Here is a 24,101-nt window from a genome sequence, read left to right on the forward strand (position 1 = left end):
AACAAAATGAACTGGTGGTCAATGATATTATCCAGCAGTGGTGATAACAAAAAAGAAACACAAATTGTATATACACAACTGGGCCTGTACCAAAGGAATTAACCTGAACTGGTACACCATAATAAGAATTGTCTATTATTCAGCCTATGGTTTTCAGTATTGGATTTTTTTGCAGTAAATAAAGTCTCATTCCTAAGGCAGGGGAGAGAGTTTTAATCTGCCAGTTTTAGTACATAATTCAAGGCAGCTCAAAGGCACCTGCCACTTTTCAGTAACTAAAGGAGAAAATAACTGAAGACATGAATTACATTGAAGCACTGTAATGGCTATCACATTTTCAAATAGTTTTGCAATTTGGGTAACCCACTTTTTGAACTCTAAACTTATAAGATTCTCCTTTTTAAATGAATGGATGTAAGGGGGCAAACTATCCTTCTGACTATACCAAATGTAAAGGGGCAGATCTGTTTTGCCCTAATGCCAAATGTAGGAAGGAATACCCACTGAGAGAATATGGAGATACCAAAGAAAGAGAGTCACATACCAGCTTGGTTATTAATAGGGTTAATTAGATTAATTGAGTTGTTTCAAAGAGTCTGTTCACAAAAAGCCGGTTTTCCTGGGTGGCTCCAGAACAAAGCCACATCATGGATCTCTACACCAACCCCACTCCAGATTAGGTATTATTTAAAAAAAAAAAAAAAGAACAAAGAAGGCATAGTGCCAGGATGGCTCAAGGTTATGATTAAAAAAAAATTGTGGTTCAAATTCACACCTCTAATAAGACACACTTAAGAAGAAAATGATGGATGTTTTATTGATTTATTAAAAAGTCAAATGTATAGGCAATTTGCAGCAATAGCAACAACAGCTAATAAGCCCTAATACTGATATAATTAGAACAATACTAATGTAAACTTAAAAAGTAGCAGAAAACATCACCAATTTGGGGGTGCATCAACTCCTGAGTCTCAGCTGGGAGGTTCTGAATTTCAGGTCTCAGGATTCCCAATGGGAAAGTTCCAGGTAGAAAATTTTCACCATGGGTGAGATTCCCAAGCTAGTACAGTATCATGGTCATTTCAATATTAAACATTTGCAGGAACTTGGCCAAGTTTCTGCAAAACATTTGAGGGGAACAATTGGGAGATCAACCAGTCTCCTAATTTACAATATTTTCTGGCTTACAGCCTCCTTTCCTGTTCCTCAATTCTCAGGATTTAATCTAATTGGCATTCAAATATGTTTGTTTAGAGGGGCAGATATTTTCTTTAGGCATGGGAGTCACCTAGAAGATATATCAATTTATATGTTGGGCCTGTGCAGAGACATGGAAGAATTTCTAATACATATTAACCACTCATTTGACCTTAAGTTCTTACATATAGATAGTATAGGTCATTGAAACTTTAGGGATAAATTGAGTATATATATATATACATATATTATTTCATTCAGAGGAACATATAACAATTGCATATACATAATATGGCAAGAACAGTAGCAAAAACTAATAAGGAGTTAGCTAATACAGAAACATATCTTTGTACAGAAGGAGAATTAAAAAGTCATACCAATGGTGATTAGTATCAGATATTACTAAATGAGAAGCCTCCATTAATTTTCCAGCAATTATATGAGTTTGTATTTGATATTCATTAAGAGCTCTTTGATTAATAGTTGCCATAATTTATGAGAAGTCAGAATAGAAATCAAAGGTTTTAGATACAAATATACATAGGGCAGAGGCAATGGTTTGGGTACCCAAGACAATAACATCATCACTGTGTCAGGAGAAAAATAGAAATCATCACCCTGCCAGTGGAGAAAACTTATGTTCTATATACAACTAGCAAATGGGGCAATTTGCCCTACAGAATTTAACTTTGTTTGATCATTGAAAACTAAACAAGTAAACTGGACATACTTCATATAAAATAGAAAAATTAGATACAGGATATAGAAGTAAGATCATAGGGATTAGAGGAATGGTTTAGCAGACAGGGCTCCATCTGCTTACTGACCATTTAGCAAACAAGTTCATAATCAAAATTTGTGCAATCAACATGAGTAACGTTATTTAAATCTACATAGCATCCATTAATTTGAGGAAGAGCAAAACAAAAAACAAACACAAACACAAAGGGAATAAGATGGAAGGTACAATCACTATAGCAGATCTGATTTCATAATGTGTTATCACGCTTATGCATGAAACACTATAACACTTATAATCTTTTATTTCCTCAACTACTCAATGTCCTGTGGCATATGAGCCGAAAACACCTTAAACCATAACCATACACCATATCCTTTGTGTTAACATCCTCTGTGCCTTTTCTTTTTGTATTGGACTATACATATTTTGTAGGGAGCACTGTTCCAACTGAACAATAAGGACATATTAATATGAAGTTGAAGATTGGCTAGTGTGGAGGCAGTAAAGATTTGTGGGCACTGTTCTTGGTAATCAAGAATGCATTGGTGTGGCAGGATTGTTATGGGCAGCCATCTTGCATTTATGGCCAAAGCTTGAGCCACATCCTGCCAGCACTGAGCAGTTTGCTAGGCAAGGTCTCAAGGTCCACCAAACTCACTATGCCCAAACCAGTTTCTGCCCCACTAAGGAGGGTGGGGCTCTCTTTCTGTTAAAGGATTGAAGGAGAGAAAAACTAATAAATGCAGTATATATTTCTGCATATTTTGAGTTACATTAATACTCTCACTATAGAGAGTGGGTACTGTCACTATAGAGATAACATATCACCAAAACATTAGTGCAGATTAGAAAGAAGCCTGGGGAAATTCTATTTATAAGTATTTCCTGTGTACTGTTATTTATAATGCATTGTGAACAATTCTGGAGAGCAATTGGAATAATGTTTTGTTGTCCAGATGGAAATGAAAAAGGGAAGGGTTTTGTGCAATGTGAAATGTTAACCATGATTTGCAAGGTCAGATTTATAGGGAATGGACCTTGAAGTACTGCTTGTATGGGGAGCACTGTTTTCCATATTATGGTCGTGTTGATAGATACAATCCAGTTAGCTATATTACAAGCATTATTTGGAGGTCAATTGTAAGTGTCCTGTTGCTGGCCTTATGGATCACTCTTCGTCTTAACTGTACACACTGCAAGCAGCTGTACCCCCTGGGGTCTAGGAATAATTTAAGCAGTCATCAACATTTGCGGTCCTGCAAAGCACTTTACTCACATAGAAAGACATGGATTAATGGGACAACATATAAAAGCATAACAGATTAATACAATGTTATTTTTTCCTTCGGCCACAATTTCTGTGACTTTTGGTCTATCAGTAGGTTTATTCCTGACTCACACTTTGGAACTTAACTTTCATATCAATGGAACCAAAGCTTTTGGTCCTTGATTCAGGAGACTCAGGCCTTAGCCCATTCTGTATTCAAACAAGGGATGATAACTAATGGTGCAATTCTTTTCCCTTCAACCAGATGATAAGGTTCAGGGCCTAAATTTTGTAACAATTTTAGGGATGAATACAATCCATGGGAAACCCCTTCAGAATCAAGTGTGTCTAGTTTATCGTTAACTCTTGCTCAGTACTACTTTTGGAAGTAGATGATAGTGGTGACCAGAGTTTCCCACCCTCTTGCTATCGGGGACAATCTACGTTGGACCAAACGTAACATATGGTTGTGTATGTTTCCTTTTTAAATTGTTTAGGGGCTAGATTGGCTAGGCACTTTAGCTCTTACAATTCTTGGCTTCTAGATCCTTATTCCTAGGTCTGAGAGTCAGTTGGTTGGAAATACAAAGCAGCCCCTTATAATCTAGATTTTCTGTTAGGTCCTCAACATTTCTTACAGAGAGCTTGGAAAGAGGGACTTACTATGACTATTCCTTTCCCAACAGAAACAGAAATCTGACAGATCTCTCAACAGTTCTTCTAAGGCTTCACTGAATGTCAATTTAAAAGACATGGGTAAGATGGTCACTTACTCCACTCCCAACAACAAGGCAAACATAGAGGATGTCACTAAGGAGCTGCACTGCCAACTGTGCCACGAATGGTTCACTAAGCCTGTTATGCTGACCTGCAGCCACAACTTCTGTAAAGCGTGCATTGAGAAGTCATGGAGGCACCATCAGAAAACGGTGTGTCCCGAGTGTCTCATACCATGCCAGAGCAAGAACTTTATTCCCAACACGGTGCTAGAGAGACTGGTGATGAGACTCAAAGATATGCCTCTGACCCAAGCTCAGCCTCAGTGCCCGGAACATGGTGAGAACCTGAAGCTGTTCAACAAGCAGGAAGGGAAGCTGGCTTGCTTCCAGTGTAAGGACATTCGACATTCACAAGAATTTATGCAGATAACCGAAGCTGTTCAGATCTACACGGTAGGTAAGCCCCACACCATGAACTACCCATAGAGAAAAACTGACAAACATGTTATAGAGTGGGCCCTGACTCATTTCCTTCCCCTCCTCCTCTGACCCTGAGTTTTATAGGATTAATTCAAACAAGTACTAAGCTGCAAAGTGCTCAAAAAATACAGACCATTTTTAAAAGCTCTCCTCCTTGGATGTACTCAGCAGCTCTGGCATATTCCCATTAGTGACAAGCAGGTATTTATTCATTACCATTATTCCTGCTATTCTCCCCAGAAGTCTAGGAAGGAGTTAGAACTATTGTGAGGATGGGAGTAGGAATGCAGCAAGGAACTATTGCACTAAAAAAAAAAAAAAACTTCCCTCTTTTGCTGCTTTTTTCACTTATTCCTAATTTTATGAAAGGCCTATGGTTGGTAATTTTACATACTGTATTGAACATTAAGGTGATATTCTCCTGTAGCCCTCTTTTCTCTCAAACTTGTTGGAGAATAACCCCATCTGATGCTCCCAGGGAAAGCTGACCACCAAACAAACTCAGGTGGAAGCAAGCCTAAAGGAATTGCAGAGATTAAAAAGCGTGCAAGAGGAGGCAATCTGTGCTCATAAGGTAAGGCACTGTGTGATGGATGGGACAAGACCTGGACATAATATCCTAGATTCCATAGTTTAGTGTTAATGTTATTGGGAAAGTTGGGGCACTGTATATCTTCCTTCCACTTAGATCATCCTAAGGGCTAGATGAGAGATGGGCAATTGAGATGGACTGGAAACCAGAATGAGTATAGGAGCCTTTTAGACTAAGATTAGAGTAAAATCACTGATAACTTTTGGACAACATCAAAGAATTGGACCTTTCACTTGATATGATCACTGCTATGATTATTTGGATATGTGGATATATAAGATATATTGGATATATTCTCCAAATATTCTTTTATTTATAGTAAAAATGTTTCTCTGGTACAATATTCAAGCTGTAGATCATCTGAGGCCTCTGCGGTTCTGCTTTCATTCAGCAATTGAACTAAATTTTACTTGGGCCTTACTATGAGCAAACAGATGCCATGTACAGTAAAGAAAATGAAGATGAATAATAGATGGTATCTTCAAGGAGCTTGCAATGTAGTCACAGACACTTTATAATTTGCACAACATTTTTCTTATAATCTTAAAGAGTATGAGTATTCTTATCATCTCAAGTATTTTTGTTGCTCTTCAATTATTTCAGTTATGTCTGACTGATGACCCCATCTGGCAGAGTAGTTTGCCATTTCCTTCTCTAGCTCATTTTACAAATGAGGAAACTGTGGCAAACAGGGTTAAATGACTTGCCCAGGATCCCATAGTAAGTATTTGAGGCCAGATTTGAATTTTGGAAGAAGTCTTTCTGACTCTAAACTGCATACTGTTATCCACTGTACTACCTAGCTCCCCATTCTACACTATATTATACTATTAATATTCCCCATTCTATATTATACTATACTATTAATATTAATTACTAAATATTAATACAATGCCAAAATAACTAGACTATAAAATAGAATGTGATAAGAGCTGTAGGATAGGTACAAAGTGCTGCACTTGCTGGCTTCTCCTTCTTCTCTTTGTATCCCCAAGCTTCTCCAAAGGGAGACAGTCCAGTTTGCTTGTGATACACTCTCCAACCCTGCTTCTATGACCTTTTAATTTTTCAGTTGGGCTCCCAGACAATGAATTAGATATTATAACTAATCATTAGGAGGTTTACAATATGTTTGCTCCACAAAAACATAGTTTAAGGGAATATATGAGAGACTGTTTTCTTCACTGAACATTTTAGGACACAAAAGTCATCTTTAGTTCTTAGCATCTGAAAAAAGGAATATGGTGATAAATAGAAAAAAGAAATAATAGATGGCAACAATAATACCCACAGAACAACTAGAGAATTTTTAAAACCATATCTCAGTTCAGTTATTGTCACTTCTGGATGATTTCTGATCTCTACCCTCTTCTGCAATTGGAAAAGAGATAGTACTTTTCAATTCCTGTCTTCCAGATCAGGTTTTTTTTTAGGATCATGAGTTGGGGATAGCAGGACTTCCTAGAGTTTCCCTATGACCCCAAAGTGCCCACATGCAATACCCACATGATCAAGAAGGAGAAAACATGGAGCAGAAAGTATGCTGGCTCTGATGTCAGGACAACCTTGATACCAATGTGACCTTAGACAAGCCATTTAATATTCTTGGGGCTGTTTCCTAGCCTATACCAGAAGGAGGCTGCTAGATGACTGGTTACTGGGATGACTTCTAGCTTTAAGTCTCTAATCCTCTAGAGAGACCTATGTCTTTCAATCGTCCTGAAAAATGGACTGTGGGAGCTAAAAGAAACCGCAGAAGTTGTGTGGTCCAATATTTTTACTTTGTAGATGAGTAAGATCTAGTCTCATTGAATTCCCCAAGGTTATACAGCCACAGCAGTAGCAATAGTTATCCACTCCTTTGACTGCTGAACTTTTTTCTGAATTCCAAATAAAATTGTGGCACATCAGGTCATAGAATGTAATACTCTATTAGGGGCAGGAAGAAATATTTCCAACATAAAAATATTGGAACTCAGCAAGCCAGTCATATATATAATTTTGTTTTGTGTTCCCTAAGTTGTCTGAATGTTGGGGGGTAAGGGGCCTCATCTCCAAACACTAGTCTCAGTAATTACCATGTCTGTGATGGAGGTTTCAGGAAAACAAGCTACTTCTGCAGCAAAACATCTCCCTGGAGTTTTTAAAGCTGCATCAGTTCCTGCACAACAAGGAGAAGGAACTTCTGGATGAGCTTCTGGAGATGGGGAAAAAACTGGATGAAGACATGGAAAGGAGTCTGAACCAGCTACAGGAGCAATGTGTCCTAGCTAAGGAAATGTTAGTGGACATCCAAGTCCAAATGGAACAGCATAATCCTTTCGACTTCCTTAGTGTAAGACTCACTAGATAAATAGCAAAAATTGAGAACCTAAGGGGGTTGCCAAATTGAGGGAAACAAAACAAGCCTGACTAAGGTGATTGGGGTTCATATATTTGTGAGTGTTTATGTTTGTACTGTTCCTCTTGAAATGAGAGCTTGTGTTTTTTCATAGCATGTACCAGGTAATAGTAATTAATAAATCCAACAGCCTGATTCTTCCTTTATATAAGGGATTGAATTAGTTTGAATATGTGGGCAGGAACAATCAGCATAAATGTATGTAGGAAAGTTATTTCTCACTTGAGCAATAGTAGGCGGGTTATTCCAATACATATTCCAATATTAGCTGTGCTGTCCCAAAAGCCTTTGTGATCTGAGGCATGCTGAGATCTAATAGAGGTAGAGCACACTTTTGTGATTTTGGCATCAACATTATCTAACACTTAACTATGGGTGAAACAACATGTTAAATGCTTTATATTAATCATCTTCTATAATCCTCACAAAAACTCTGGGAGGTAGGTGCTATTAATATTCCCATGTTACCAATGAGGAAACTGAGGCAAACAGGGTCACAAAGCTAGTAAGTGCGTGAGGTCTTCCTAGCTCCAGATCCAGAGCTCCATCTACTCTTCTATCTAATTGAAGGGGGGGACAGTAGTTTGGTAAAATTAACCATTACACCATTTATTTATTTAATGGTAAGTTTTAACTCAGTGGCAAATATTAAACCAATTAGTTCTCAACATAGTCACAGGTGAGGTCTAATTAAAATTCCTGCTCTTTTCTTTTTTTAAGGGAAAATATCAAATGATCTAAGATAGACTTTATAGGTAAAAAAAAAAAATCAAAGAATCCTAGACAACTCCAAAAAATCAAGCTTCCCTCAATTCACTAAAATAATCACAGCAATAGCTGTGTAATTTACTAGAAGAAAAACAAGGTGCTGTTAGTTCTTTTGTACCTAAGCCAGTATTCTGCTAACACCTAGTTATTAAGATGGGAAATCCTAACATTTATAATAATGTTAAATGTATTGATTTATAATTTTTATTGTTGTTTTTGTTTAAACAAGTTTTGTATGCTTGTCCTTAATCCCCATACAAATCAGGATGCACCAAATTGAACGTTGCAGTTCCTACTCATTCTCCACTGCTTGAAGTAGAGAATGGATAAAAACAAATGCCCTTTGAACTTCTCAGTCAATACAAGTCATATTTTTAACTCTCAGAGGGATTATCCTGTGGCTAGTGTCCTTGTAATGGTTCTTGCCTATCAACCAACCAACTAATAAATCAACTGATATTTATTAAATAACTATGTGCCAGGTACAATCCAAGATGTTGGAGATATAACTGTCAAGTAGTTTATATTGTAACCAGAAGACAACAAATACCTATAATAAATATGTGCAGAATAGATATGAAGAGGAAAATTACAAATAAATACAAGGAGAGAAAGGAAATTAATTATTGAGGGATCAGGAAAGTTGAGGGATCATGTAAAAAGGGGATTCTATGAGATTGAAGTGAGAATAAAATGCACTTCAGTCACAGGAAAGGCTAATTTGGCTGGACTAGAGAGAAGGAATCTACAAAAAATCTGGAAAGATAGTTTGGTATCAGATGATGGAAAGTTTTGAAAGCTAAACAAGTTCATATGTTATTCTAGAGGCTATAGGAGGCCACTGAACTTGATTGAATAGAGGAGTGTCATAGTCAGATTTATGCTTGAAGACGCTCATTTTGGGGCGCAGTGTAGAGAGTGGACTAGAGAGAAGGGATTCTTGAGGGAAAGAAGAACAAATAGAAAGCTGAGAGTTGACAAGGACCACTACTAATAAAGTAGTGGCTGTGTGAGCAGAGAAGAGTTTGAATGTAAGAGCTGTTGAGATAGAAATGTTAAGATTTAGCAGCACTGGATACATGGAATGAGGGAGAGTGAGGAGTCAAGGATAATACTAATGATAAAAATATTGGTAACTAGAAGAATGAGAGTAGCTTTGATAGAAAAAAATAAGGTAATATGGAAGAGGGATAGGGTTGAAAGAAGATAATGAGTTCTGTTTTAGAAAGGTTGACTTTGAGTTCTCTCCAGGACATACTGTTTGGAACTTCCAGTAGGTTGTTAAGGTAAAGGGAAGGAACTTGGGGGCTGGACACATTGGCAAAGTGATGATAAGCCCATGGAAGGTGAAGTCACCAGAAGAGAGAGAGTGTAGGTAAATAAAGGGGACTAAGACAGTGCCTTGAGAAATACCCATAGTTGGGGGATTAGATGTTTTTTTTAAAAATTTAAAAAAAAATTTTTAATTAATTTTATAATTATAACATTTTTTGACAGTACAGATGCATAGGTAATTTTTTACAACATTATCCCTTGTACTCCTTCTGTTCCAAATTTTTCCCCTCCTTCCCTCCACCCCCTCCCCTAGATAGCAGGCATTCCCATACTTATTAAATATGTTATAGTATATCCTAGGTACAATATATATATGTGCAGAACCGAATTTTGTTGTTGTTGTTGTTGTTGTTGCAAAGGAAGAATTGGATTCGGAAGGTAAAAATAACCTGGGAAGAAAAACAAAAAATGCTAAAAGTTTACACTCATTTCCCAGTGTTCCTTCTCTGGGTGTAGCTGATTCTGTCCATCTTTGATCAATTGGAATTGAATTAGCTCTTCTCTATGTTGAAGATATGCACTTCCATCAGAATACATCCTCATATAGTATTGTTGTTAAAGTGTATAATGATCTCCTAGTTCTGCTCATTTCACTCAGCATCAGTTGATGTAAGTCTCTCCAAGCCCCTCTATATTCATCCTGCTGGTCATTTCTTACAGAACAATAATATTCCATAACATTCATATACCATAATTTACCCAACCATTCTCCAATTGATGGACATCCATTCATTTTCCAGTTTCTAGCCACTATAAAAAGGGCTGCCACAAACATTTTGGCACATACAGGTCCCTTTCCCTTCTTTAGTATTTCTTTAGGATATAAGCCCAGTAGTAGCACTGCTGGGTCAAAGGGTATGCACAGTTTGATAACTTTTTGGTCATAATTCCAGATTGCTCTCCAGAATGGTTGGATTCTTTCACAACTCCACCAACAATGCATCAGTGTCCCAGTTTTCCCACAGCCCCTCCAACATTCATCATTATTTGTTCCTGTCATCTTAGCCAATTTGACAGGTGTGTAGTGATATCTCAGAGTTGTCTTAATTTGCATTTCTCTGATCAATAGTGATTTGGAACACTCTTTCATATGAGTGGAAATAGTTTCAATTTCATCATCTGAAAATTGTCTGTTCATATCCTTTGACCATTTATCAATTAGAGAATGGCTTGATTTCTTATAAATTAAAGTCAATTCTCTGTATATTTTGGAGATGAGGCCTTTATCAGAACTTTTAACTGTAAAAATGTTTTCCCAATTTGTTACTTTCCTTCTAATCTTGTTTGCATTAGTTTTGTTTGTACAAAAGCTTTTTAATTTGATCAAAATTTTGTATTTTGTGATCAATAATGATCTCTAGTTCTCCTTTGGACACAAATTCCTTCCTCCTCCACAAGTCTGAGAGGTAAACTAATCTATGTTCCTCTAATTTATTTATGATCTTGTTCTTTATGCCTAAATCATGGACCCATTTTGATCTTATCTTCGTATGTGGTGTTAAATGAGGGTCCATGCCTAGTATCTGCCATACTAATTTCCAGTTTTCCCAGCAGTTTTTGTCAAATAATGAATTCTTATCCCAAAAGTTGGGATCTTTGGGTTTGTCACACTCTAAGATTGCTATTTTTATTCACTGTGAACCTAACCTATTCCACTGATCAACCAGTCTGTTTCTTAGCCAATACCAAATGGTTTTGGTGACTGCTGCTTTATAATATAGTTCTAGATCAGGTACAGCTAGGCCACCTTCATTTGATTTTTTTTTTTCATTACTTCCCTTGAAATTCTCGACCTTTTGTTGTTCCATATGAATTCTGTTGTTATTTTTTCTAGGTCATTAATATAGTTTCTTGGGAGTCTGATTGGTATAGCACTAAATAAATAGATTAGTTTAGGGAGTATTGTAATCTTGATTATATTCGCTTGGCCTATCCAAGAGCACTTAATGTCTTTCCAATTATTTAAATCTGACTTTTATTTTTGTGGCAAGTGTTTTGTAATTTTGCTCATATAATTCCTGACTTTCCTTTGGCAGATATATTCCCAAATATTTTATACTATTGACAGTTATTTAGAATGGAATTTATCTTTGTATCTCTTGCTGTTGGATTGTGTTAGTAATGTATAAAAATGCTGAGTATTTATGTGGATTTATTTTGTATCCTGCAACTTTGCTAAAGTTCTGAATTATTTCTAACAGCTTTTTAGCAGAGTCTTTGGGGTTCTCTAAGTATACCATCATATCATCTGCAAAGAGTGATAGTTTGATTTCCTCATTATCTACTCTAATTCCTTGAATCCTTTTCTTGGCTCTTATTGCTGAGGCTAGCATTTCTAGTACAATATTGAATAGTAATGGTGATAGTGGGCAACCTTGTTTCACTCCTGATCTTACTGGGAAAGGTTCTAGTTTATCATTATATATGATGCTTACTGATGGTTTTAAATAGATGCTCCTGATTATTTTTAAGAAAAAGTCATTTATGCCTATACTCTGAAGTGGCTTTTTTTTTTTAATAGGAATGGATGTTGGATTTTATCAAATGTTTTTTCTGCATCTATTGAGATGATCATATGGTTTTTGTTAATTTGGTTATTGATATAGTCGATTATGCTAATAGTTTTCCTAATATTGAACCAGCCCTGCATTCCTCGTATAAATCCCACTTGGTCATAGTGTATTATCCTGGGGATGATTTTTTGTAGTCTTTTTGCTAATATTTTATTAAGATTTTAGCATCAATATCCATTAGGGAGATTGGTCTATAACTTTTTTCCCCTGTTTTCAGCCTATCTGGTTTAGGTATCAGTAGCATGTTTGTGTCATAAAAGGAATTTGGTAGGACTCCTTCAATCCCTATTTTTTCAAATAGTTTACATAGCATTGGAGTTAGTTGTTCTTTAAATGTTTGGTGGAATTCACATGTAAATCCATCTGGTCCTGGGGATTTTTTCTTAGGGAGTTGGTTAATAGTTTGTTCTATTTCTATTTCTGAAATGGGACTATTTACTTCTTCCTCTGTTAATCTGGGCAAGCTATATTTTTGAAGGTATTCTTCCATTTCATTTAAGTTATTGAATTTATTGGCATAAAATTGGACAAAGTAGCTCCTAACTATTGTTCTAATTTCCTCTTCATTAGTGGTGAGTTCTTCCTTTTCATTTTTAAGACTAACAATTTGCTTTTCCTCTTTCCTTTTTTTAATCAGATTTACTAAGGGTTTGTCTATTTTGTTGGTTTTTTCATAGAACTAACTCTTAGTTTTATTAATTAATTCAATAGTTTTTTTACTTTCAATTTTATTAATCTCACCTTTTATTTTTAGAATTTTAAGTTTCGTGTTTGTCTGTGGGTTTTTAATTTGTTCCTTTCCTAGTATTTTTAGTTGTAAGCCCAATTCATTGGCCATCTCTTTCTCCATTTTATGCAAATAGGCCTCTAGAGATATAAAACTTCCCCTTATTACTGCTTTGGCTGTATCCCACACATTTTGGTATGATGTCTCATTATTGTCATTTTCTTGGGTGAAGTTATTAATTATGTCTATGATTTGCTGTTTTACCCAATCATTCTTTAGTATGTTTCCAATTATTTTTTGGTCTATTTTCCCCTGGCTTTTTATTGAATGTAATTTTCATTGCATTGTGGTCTGAAAAGGATGCATTTATTATTTCTGCCTTACTGCATTTGATTTTGAGGTTTTTATGTCCTAGTATATGATCAATTTTTGTATAGGTTCTATGAAGTGCTGAGAAGAAAGTGTACTCCTTTTTGTCTTCATTTAGCTTTCGCCAAAGATCTATCATATCAAACTTTTCTAGTATTCTATTTACCTCTTTGACTTCTTTCTTATTTATTTTGTGGTTTGATTTATCTAATTCTGAGAGTGCAAGGTTGAGATCTCCCACTATTATAGTTTTGCTGTCTATTTCTTCTTGCAACTCTCTTAATTTCTCTTTTAAGAATTTAGATGCTGCACCACTTGGTGGGTATATGTTTAATATTGATACTGCTTCATTATTGATGCTACCCTTTAGCAGGATATAATGCCCTTCCTTATCTCTTTTAATTAGATCAATTTTTGTTTTTGCTTGATCTGAGATGAGGATGGCTACCCCTGCTTTTTTGGCTTCACCTGAAGCACAGTAGATTCTGCTCCACCCTTTTGCTTTTAGTTTGAATGTATCATCCTGTTTCAGGTGTGTTTCCTGTAAACAACATATAGTAGGATTCTGGCTTTTAATCCAGTCTGCTAACTGCTTCCTCTTTATGAGGCAGTTTGCCCCATTCACATTTATGGTTAGAAGGACTAATTCTATATTGCTTGCCATCCTGTTAACCCCTGCTTATGCTTTTCTCCTTTCCTTCCCTCTTACCCCCTCCCCAGTATTACACTTGTGAGCACCACTTGCTTTTCACAGCCCTCCCTTTTTAGTATCCCTTCTCCACCTTAAAATTCCTCCCCCTGTTTTACCCCTTATCCTCACAATTTCTTAGCTTACTCCTTCCCTCCCACTTTTCAATGAAGTGGAAGAAGTTTCACCATAAATCGAATATTTCTATTGATACACACTATGTTCATCCCCCTCCTTTCTTTCTCTCAGATATAATAGGTTACCTTTGCCTCTTCATGGGATGTAGTACCACCACTTTACCCTTTTTTATGATATAATTTCCTTTCCACCTCTAGTTTCTAGGACAAATTATACATGTTAATGATAAGATAGCAAAGAAGACTGAGAAGGAATGTCAAACAGGTAGAACCATTAAAAACCCAGAGACAATAACCAGGCAAAGAGAATGATCAATCAGTATTAAATGTTGTAGACAGGTCAAGAAAGATGAGACTAGTTCCTAGTAATAAAAAGTTTCTAAGTTCTGTTTGAATTATTTCTTTGAGTATATTGCTGAGAGAACTTTCAAAGGGAAACTTAATTAGTAGTTTCCCCATATGCTTATGAGCAGCTGGCAATTCTCATGAAACTGGTTAAACTTCTAGTCAGACTAGAAAGTAACAGATGTTTCTGGAACAGGAAAAGTTTATGAAGTCAAAAAAAGCATAAGAGGAAATGGGGTGGCTATTTTTATTTCTTAAAACAGAGGCAAATTCAGGTGGTGGCCAATATCACCAAGAGAAATGCAGCTAATATCTGTCTCTCTTTTTCTCTTCTAGGACATTAAAGCCTTCTTGGGTAGGTAAGTACTACTTTTTAGTGTTCTTATTGTCTTTACCTGGGTCTTTGATGACTATCTAAGAAGAGGTGATTTGTGTCTCTTGCAGCTTGGAGAAAGGAATTGAAGTATTAACCCCTAGAGACTTCAATTCCAGGGATCTGAACCTGGGCAAGTTCAAGGGCCCTATCCAGTACATGACATGGAAAGAAATGCAAGCCATTCTCTGTCCAGGTACCATGGGAATGTGGCTTTTTTTTCTGGGGGCAATTAATCCCTTGTCCACCTGGGGTATTCTATGTGCTCCTATAATTTATTCAGCCATTTTCCAATGATTAGATACATGCTGTTTTCAGTATCTTGTTACAACAACAAAAAAATGCTGTTGTAAACACACATTTATGTATGCATATATGTGTGTATGTATTAATATATGCATATTTGGAACTTTTCTTTTCTTTGGCTTTATTGGGATAGATGAGCCAAATGGTCTGCATATTTCATTGACTTTTTTGTACTTCAGAATTGTTGGACCAATTCACAACTCCCTCACTGATGATAATTTAGTTCATTTGTCTTCTTATAACCTTTCCAACACTTACCAATTTGTCTTTTACAAAGTTGATTGGTTTGAGGATAGCTCTCTGAGGTGATTTAATTTGTATTTCTCTATTATTGATTTGAAGTATTCCTTCATAAAGTTGTTGAGAGCTGTAATTCTTCTTTTCCAAGCTGCCTGTTCATATCCGTGGATAACTTATTTATTGGATAATGTCTCTAATTCATATAGTATGTGTATAGTTGCTGCTTTAAGTTTGTTTCCAGTCTCCAGTCTCATGGTTCCTTTCTCAGCAGGAATCAGAGTCTTTCATTCTCTTCCCCTCATCAGGAGAGAAGTCCTTACTTTGGAGCCCCTGTACTTTTTTTTAATGTGGTTCCTGTATGTACCAGCCCAGTTCCAGAGGTAACAGTGGGACTCCCTATACATGCTTAGTAGGCTCTGGAAACAAGGAATTAGACAGTATCCCACTATCTGATTCTACCAACCATAAATGTTGTCAACCAGCTCCAAAGCCAATGCCATTTTTGTGTGGGTTTCATGATAGGGCAAAATGAGGAACTTACAAGGCACTAAACATTTAACAAAATTAGAATTTTATTTCGCTTCAACGTAGCAAGGATATGCAATAAAGTGGCATTTAGCTTTTCTGAAAGTGGCTTCTGCCACCCCAAACTCCATCTGGAAGCATATCTGCTCAGTCATTAAGGTACAGTGACTCGTGGAGGTCTTAAGCACCCACCAATTTGAGATGCAGTGACTTTGTGAGGTTGAATCCTTTTATGCCCTCAGACTAGGAAGCTGCTACATCAGGAACTGCTTTCCTATCACAAATTGTAATTGTACATTTTTTCATCTATAAATCACCTCCAATCCTTATTTGGTTAAAAATTCTCTCCCTAGGCATAGCTGTGAATAGTAACTATAATTTTTCCCAGTTATTTGATATTACATTACATATAACATTACAGTTACATGTAAAACAATTAACATTTGTTTTTTAAACTTTACATTCTATATTCCCTTCCTCCCCTTCTCCTTTGAGAAGGAGCATGTGAAGTTATACAAAACATTTTCATAAGCCATGTGTGAAAGAAAACTTAGATCTCCACATTGTTATTCCCCGCCAAAAACTCAAAAATAATAAAGTTTAAAAGTTTTTAAAAGCTTCAATCTGTATTCAGATACAACCAATTATTTCTTTCGGTATGGATAGCATTTCTCATCATAAGTCCTTCAGAACAGAGGGATGAAAAAGTTTGGGAGAACCATTGTGAAGAATGGAATAGTGAGTTGAAAAGAGAGATATAGTAGTACCATAATAGTTTTTGTTTGCTCATTTTTCCAGAAAACTTTTTGACATCAGATTTTAATCTAGAAACTGAGCTCTGTGCATGTTTGAAAGGAAAAAGTGGACTGGTTTTTTTGTTGTTTTCTTAAGGATACTGAGTAGTGTGTTGATCCACAATCTCAGGGATAACTTAGATTGTAGATCTATAAGTTTTTAGTGCTCCCAAATGGGCCTTATACAGAATATGATATTTAAGAAAGTTAATAGTTTTGGGCAAAGTTATCTTATTATTCATGCTAGAATAATTAATAAAAAATATTTAGTACTTAGCAGCCATGAAGTTAGAAGGACCCGAGTTCAAGTTTGACTTCAGACACTTAACGGTTTCTGGCTGTGTGATCCTGGGCAAGTTAGTTAATCCCAATTACCTCAGCAAAAAAAAAAAAAAAATCTTTGTTACTCTCAAATGCCAAAGATTTGTCATGGCACCCACTCAATGCTTATATGCCCTTGGAAGAGTGAATGAATACACCTGAGAGTTGCAATCAATTTTGGTTAATAAGTAATGAGAGTAAATATTATAATAAAGTGGGCCTATTCTAATGAGGATCTGGAAGATATGACTGATCATTCAGTGTTGGTCAAAGAGACTTATTTATATACATATCATCTCACCTAAGGCAATTTAAACAAAAGAGGGAATACACTTTTAACCAAACCTAATTGAGTAGAATCCAATGGGCTAGAATCCATCAATTCACCTAACTAAAATTTCCTTACCTTTTGATCAGATCTGAGTTTTCCAGTTGTTTAGTTTTATGTCACTATGAGTTCTGCACTTCAAAGGCTGTCTGAATAACCTACAAGAGCCTATTTCTAAATGAGGAAAGGAAAGGGGAAAGCATAGTCCTAATTCAATAACTGGCTATTAATATGGGAGAAAAAATAATTTCTGTCAAGGGCAAGGGCTGATTACTACCTTCCTCCTTCCTCAGCCCTGCTTTGTTTATGGTTTTTATTTGGTGATTTTATTTTGGTATTTCTTTTAGATAGATTCTTGCAATTTCTATTTTGCCTTCTTGTTCCAAGATATCTGAGCAGTTTTCCTTTGATTTCTTGAAATATGATGTTTAGATTTTAAATTTTTTTCCTCTATATTTCACATTTTTCTATTTTTCTTTCTTTTTAATTTTACTGCTTCTTGATATCTTATAAAATTTTTTTCTTTAAAAAAATATTTTTCTTTAGCTCTTTTAGAAATTCTTGTTGGGCTTTTGTCTAATCTGAAGTTTTCTTTGATGCTTTGCAAATGTTTTCAAGTCAATGTTTTCTAGCATTTTTTATGGTCAGGGTTTTTTTTTATTATTATTATTTTGTTCTATTTGCTCATTTCCCCGTTATAATTCTTGACTTTGGACTTCTTGGTAAAATTGGGCCCTGTTGGGGAGAGAGAAGCAGTAGGAAGATCTAGTCAGAGTCTCTGTCTTTTATGAGCTTCTGTTCTTTTTAAAACTCTGTAGGCATTTTTAAGTTTATAGAGCTTCCAAAGTGGTGTGATTCAGGGAAAGGTCCGGTCATTTTGCTCTCCTGGCCTTGTATTCTGGTCCTTCCACAGCTAGGGTGCCTGCTGCCTTGTGACTATGACTATTCCACTGTGCCTTGGAATTGTGTGTGAAGAATGACATAGCAGCTAAATGGCATCTGATCCTGCACAGTTTAGGGATCCAGTGTGATCCTTTTCTAATCATGTATTCAGTCTCCTTTCCACTTCTAGAAGCTTGTCTGCTGCTGCTGCAGCACCTTACAGCCCAAAGCTGTACATGCACAGCTGTGCCATGCTCCCAGCTAGCTCTCAACCCAGTGTCTGTATTATTAAGCTCCATGGGCTGGAAAGATGACTCACTCTGGATTTTTGTCAGTTTTCCTGCTTATTTGGTTTGATTGATTGAATTTAGATTGCATTTTTAAAAAGTTTTTGTAGAAGAATTTTTGTAATTGAGAGAGCTCAACAAGGTGCTGATTTCACTCTTCCATCTTGATTTTGCCTCTCTATCAGTGATTTGGAAAAAGAAATAGATTGTATGCTCATCAAATTTGGGGATGACACAAAGGGAGGAGTTAACAATTTTGACAGATTAAAGCATTGGGATGATCCTAATAAGATTACATTTGACAGGGATAAATATAAAGTCTTGTACTTGGGCATAAAAATAATCTTCATAAGTATAAACTTGGGAAAATATTTCTAGTTCTGAAAAAAATCTTGAAGTTTTAGTAGACTGCAAATTCAATATGAATCAAGCAATAAGATGATAGCCAAAAAGATTTAATGTGATTTGGGGCTGCATTAAGAGGAGCATAGCTTCCAGAAATTGGAAAATGATAGTTCCACTGCACCCTGTTTTTGTTAGATCTTATCTATGTTACTGTGCTAAGTTCTAGGTGCCATAATTTAAAAACACTGATTAGCTGAAGGATATCTAGGAACTGGGCAACTAAGATGTATGGTTAAGGGCTTTGAATTTGTATCATATGATAATGGGTTGTCAGAGCTCTTTGGAAAAGAGAAGATGGCAGGAAGTTATTGGTGAGAGAAGACTCACAATTGAAAACAAGTATTTGAAGGGTTGGGATTAGAGCCTGTCATATTGAGGACAGGTTATATTTAGGTTTTATATCAGGAAAAACTTCTAACCATCAGTATGGACCAAATTGAAAAAAGTTGCCACTAGAGGCAATGGGTTGGAGGTCTTTTATGCAGACTGTGTATGTTATAATGAGGATTCTTTTTATGTATGAATTGGATAATATGCCTACTAAAATTCCTTTCCAATTTTCCATATGTAAAGAGCAAAGAGGATTTTATATGAAACTGTGGGTCTCATATAACAATTAAATTTTGGTTACAAGACTGTTCTGCTTAACTGTCTCCTTCTATAATATTTTTAGTTTGCTTCTGTGCATTTAAATTTTTTTTTATATTTGATATTTTTGATGTTTCTATTCATATCACTCTTAGCAGTACTTTTCCTTACTCCCCAAAATCACATAGGTCCCCTGTATCCCAGTTCTCTTAACCACTTAACAGTGGTTACAAAGGAATATATAAATTTATGTTCTCAACATTTGGTCCTTAATCCTCCTCCCCCTAGGGCAACTAGATAGATAGACCTCGTCTGGAATCAGGAAGACTCATCGTCCTCAATTCAAATCTGGCCTCAGATTCTTTTAGCTGCATAATCCCTGTACAAGTCATTTTAACCTCATCTGCCTCAGTTTCTCATCTGAAAAATGAGCTACACAAAGAAATTGCAAATCACTCTAGTGTCTCGGCCAAGAAAACTCCAAAGGAGGTCACAAAGAGGTTAGATATGATTGAAAAACAAGTGAACAACAACAACTTCTTTCTCTTTGCTCCATCCCATTATAAGAGAAAAAGGAAATTAGGTTCATAGCTTAGGTTGGTTCCTAAAAAGCTAATTGGCTAAAGTGTCAATTCCAAGTTCAAACCCTCTCAACACTTAAGTCCAAGACACCCTAGCTTTTCTGGACTTTCTTCATGCCAGTTGACTAAAATACTGGCTTTAAGGTCACCATGACTTGAACTCTCAGGTTTGACAGATCCACTTGAAATAATCACCAGGCACCTAAAATTGAGAAACTAAAAAATAAAATTTAACAGAAACAAAAACTTCCAGGCCCCTTTCTTGAAGCTAGAGTAAATGAGGGATCAGAGAAAGGAAGTTTTATAGCAGGCAAGAGTTCAAGACAGAACAAAACTTACAGTTTTACTGGTTTTAAAAATACAGTTTTAAAAATAACCGTCTTCCATGGAGTTGGGGACTTAAGAATGCCTCTATCTTAAATGATTTATATATGTGTAAGCAAGCCCCTCCTCCAAACTCATAAATGGTTATAGTCAATGTAAATATAATACAGTTGCAATTCTACTTCTCTTATTTTATATCACTTCATATGGGTCTTTTCATGTTTCCTTGTATAATTCAAGCAATCAATAAATATTTAATAAGACCAAAGTGCAAAGTAGTTCAGTGTAGTGAATAGAGAAAGCAGGTGTCAAAATCGGAAAATTTAGGCTCAATTCTTGCCTCTGACACATACTGACCCAGGGGGCATCTCTTTATATCCTGTGCCCTAGGCAACTCTAAGACTATAAATTACAGAGAAGCAACCAATCAGAATTGGTAAAGGAGTTCCTTACTTAGAGATCACTACAAAGACAAAATCATAAATCTGGATCCCAAAAAAAGGGAGAAAAAAAAGATAATTCATTGAAGGCACAAAGACAAAAGCAAAATAGTCACTGCTGCTTAAGAAACTTATTTATATGTACCATATAGTTTTTAATGGAACTATATTCCATTACAATAACATAATATTTTGTTCAACCATTCTCTGTTGGACTGTTGATCAGTTTTGAAGTATTACAAAAATTAGTGCTAAAAATGAAGTAACACTTTCTCCAGAAAGTTTCCTTGATATCTTCTTATCTCTAAACCTCTAGTTCTATCTCTAATCCAAATATGTCTCTCAAAATATATTTTTAATTATTACATTTTCAGTACCAACTTCAAAAATTAAACATTTTTAATTTTAAAAATTATTTCCCTTCCTCCCACTTCATTAAAAAATTAAAAATCCATCCAATAAATAGTACTGTTGTTGTTCATTTGTTCTGTATTGTCCAATTCTTTGTGACCCACAGCACACTGACATTGTCCATGGAGAGTCAAGATGGTGGAAAATAGCTAAGAAGTTAGCTGAGCTCTTCATAGTTTCCCTCAGAAATAATGTTAAATCAAGCCTCTGAAAGAATCCTTGAGTGACAAAATCTATGAAAAGGCAGAATGAAACAATTTTCCAGCCTAAGATAAGTTAGAAAGGCTTCAAACAAGGTCCATCTCACTTGGGTAAAAGAGCATACCACAGGAGTGTAGAGGCACGCTTTTAACCAGCAGAGAACTGGTACACAGACCAGCCATGAGGCTTTGAGTCTCAATGAAGCAGTCAAACTGCCAGCCTTAGAACCCAGGGCATAAGAGGACAAGTAGGCTGGGCCATCCTGGCACAGTGGACAAACTGCCAGGCCCAGAGACCCCCAGCACAGAAAGTTAGTGACCAGATTCATAGACTCCGATGTAAGAAGCTTGGAACAATGCCCTCTGTACCCCAGAAACAGAGGTCAACTTTTAAAAATGATCAAAAAAACTAAAAAGAGCCATTGACTATAGGAAGTTACTATGGTCATACAGAAGATCCAAACCCCAAACCAAAAGAGGACATTGATATCAAAATGCCTATATGTGAAGCTTCAAAGACCAAAATGAATTTGATTCAAAGTCATTTTGGAAGACCTCAAAAAGGATTTTTAAAATCAAATAAAAAGATAAAAAGATAAAAGTTTTGTAAGAGTTATGAAAGTTATGAAAAAGGAATCTACAACTTAGAAAAGAAAGCACAAAAAATGACTGAAGAAAACAACTCCTAAAAAAATTAGTGCCCAAGTGGGGGGAAAATCCATTGAAGAAAATTACTCCTTTAGAAGTAAAATTGCTCAAATGGATAAGGAGGTACTAAGTTAAATGAAGAAAAGAATTCCTTAAAAATTGGAATTGGGCAAGTAGAAACTTATGACTCTTGAAGAGATCAAGAATCTGCCAAAAAAAATTTTTTAATGAAAAAAAAATAGAAGAAAATATAAAATATCTCACTGGAAAAATATCTGACTTGGGAAACTGATCTATGAGAGATAATTTAAGAATCATTGGTGTAGAGGACTGCAGATATTGGAGAATTCTGAGAAAATATACTTGAAGCAAAGATACAGCAGGATGTTTACTCAGTGTGACTGATGAGATAATGGTTCTCTAATTCACATATACTTAGTGTGATATAATGATATAATCACTCTAGTTTGCACATATCACAATATGGTGATGTAATGGTTCTACAGTTGGCACATGCTCAGTGTGCTGTAGTGATATAATCATACTAAGGTTTTTAAGGACTGAGAGGAGAGATGAGAGCTCAAGCTCAATTATAGACACAGACTCAAGACTCTGGACTCCATCCTTGGCCTCCTCGTGGTGACTCTCCTGCCTTCATCACTTCTCCACCTAAGACCAAGGCTCATCCAGAGATCTTCCATAAAGCTAGTCTGGATACTGCAATTGGACTACTTGAAAGCAATGAACAAAAAAGAGCCTGGACAGCATTTTTCAAGAAATTATCAAAGAAAACTGCTCCAATATCCATGAGCCAGAGGGTATTGAGTATTGAATTAGCTCCTAAAAGAGATCCCAAAATGAAAACTATATAAGGAATATTGTAGCCAAAGTTCAGACCTATCAGGTCAAAGAGAAAATACTTCAAGCAGTCAGAAAGAAATTCAAATATCAAGAAGTCATAGTAAGGATTTAGCAACTTCTACATTAAAGGATTAGAGGACTAGAAGGCAAAAGAGCTTGGATTACAACCAAGACTTAACTACCTAGAAAATTTGAGCATAATCTTTCAAGATAAAAAATGAATATTCAATGTAATAGGGTATTTTCAAACTTTGCTAATAAAAACACCACAGAGCTGAACAGAAAATCTGATCTTTAAATATAAAACTTGGGAGAAGCATAAAAAGGTAAACAGGAAAAAAATCATGGTATTCAATAATGTTAAACTGTTTACATTTTTACATGAAAAGATAATATTTGTAACTCTTTAGGAACTGCATCTTTATTAGGGCAGTCAAGTATATTTAGACAGAAGGTATGGGTATAAGTTGACTTTGATGTGATGATTAAAAAAAAAGGTGGGAGAAAAGGAGAGACAAAAGGGGGTAAATTATATTACATAAAGAAGTATGAAAGACCTATTATAGTAGAGAGAAAGAAGAGAGAGGGTAAACATTGTTTGAGCCTTACTGTCATTGGATTTAGTTCAAAGAGGAAATAATATACACCCTCAGTTGGATAAAGAAATCTATCTTAACCCTAGGGGGAAGTAGGAGAGGAAAGGGAAAAGAAAAAGGGATTAGAAGGGAGGGAAGATTGAGGAAAATGGTGGTCAGAAGCAAAACAATGATGAGGAGGGAGGATGAAAGGAGAGAGTGAAATATAAACAGGTAGAAAATAGGATGAAGGGAAAAACATATTTAGGAATCATAACAGTGGATATCCCATAAAAACAGAAGCAGATAGCAGAGTGGATTAAAAACCAGAATCCTATAATATGATTTTTATAAGAAATACTTTTAAAATAAGATATACATACAGTCCTTTTATGACATAAAAATGGTGCTGATACCTAAATGAGGAAGAGTCAAAGCAGAGAAAGAAAATTATATACCAATTTCCCTAATGAAAATTAATGGCCAAAATTTCAAATAAAATGTTAGCGATAGTATAGAATAATTACAGGTCTGTTATTTCTAGATCACCTTTCTTCCCCCTTTATTCACTTTTTACTCTTAAGATTTTTGACTTTTTGTCAAAAGCAGAGATTATAGCAATTTATCACCAAGGAAATACATCATGGTGTATAAATACCAGGTGGTATTTAT

The 24,101-nt window shown here is 35.7% G+C and overlaps 1 protein-coding gene across 8 annotated transcripts in view; it reads left to right on the plus strand.

Annotated features, from left to right (window-relative positions):
- The window catches only part of TRIM69 (tripartite motif containing 69), a 38,731-nt gene that overhangs the window by 9,047 nt on the left and 5,583 nt on the right, over positions 1-24,101 (plus strand). For 2 of the 8 annotated variants that reach the window (XM_074289523.1, XM_074289521.1), the window contains exons 2-6: positions 3,893-4,378; positions 4,884-4,979; positions 7,099-7,332; positions 14,677-14,699; positions 14,785-14,909. In XM_074289523.1, the coding sequence (XP_074145624.1) occupies positions 3,959-4,378; positions 4,884-4,979; positions 7,099-7,332; positions 14,677-14,699; positions 14,785-14,909 (898 nt within the window). In that variant the 5' untranslated portion in view covers positions 3,893-3,958. Of the gene's footprint in view, positions 1-3,826; positions 4,379-4,883; positions 4,980-7,098; positions 7,333-14,676; positions 14,700-14,764; positions 14,910-24,101 lie in introns of all 8 variants that reach the window. The other 6 variants (XM_074289526.1, XM_074289522.1, XM_074289524.1 and 3 more) reach the window with 5 other exon arrangements.

This window comes from Sminthopsis crassicaudata, chromosome 2, assembly GCF_048593235.1.
Source record: "Sminthopsis crassicaudata isolate SCR6 chromosome 2, ASM4859323v1, whole genome shotgun sequence".
Taxonomy (NCBI): Eukaryota; Metazoa; Chordata; class Mammalia; order Dasyuromorphia; family Dasyuridae; genus Sminthopsis; species Sminthopsis crassicaudata.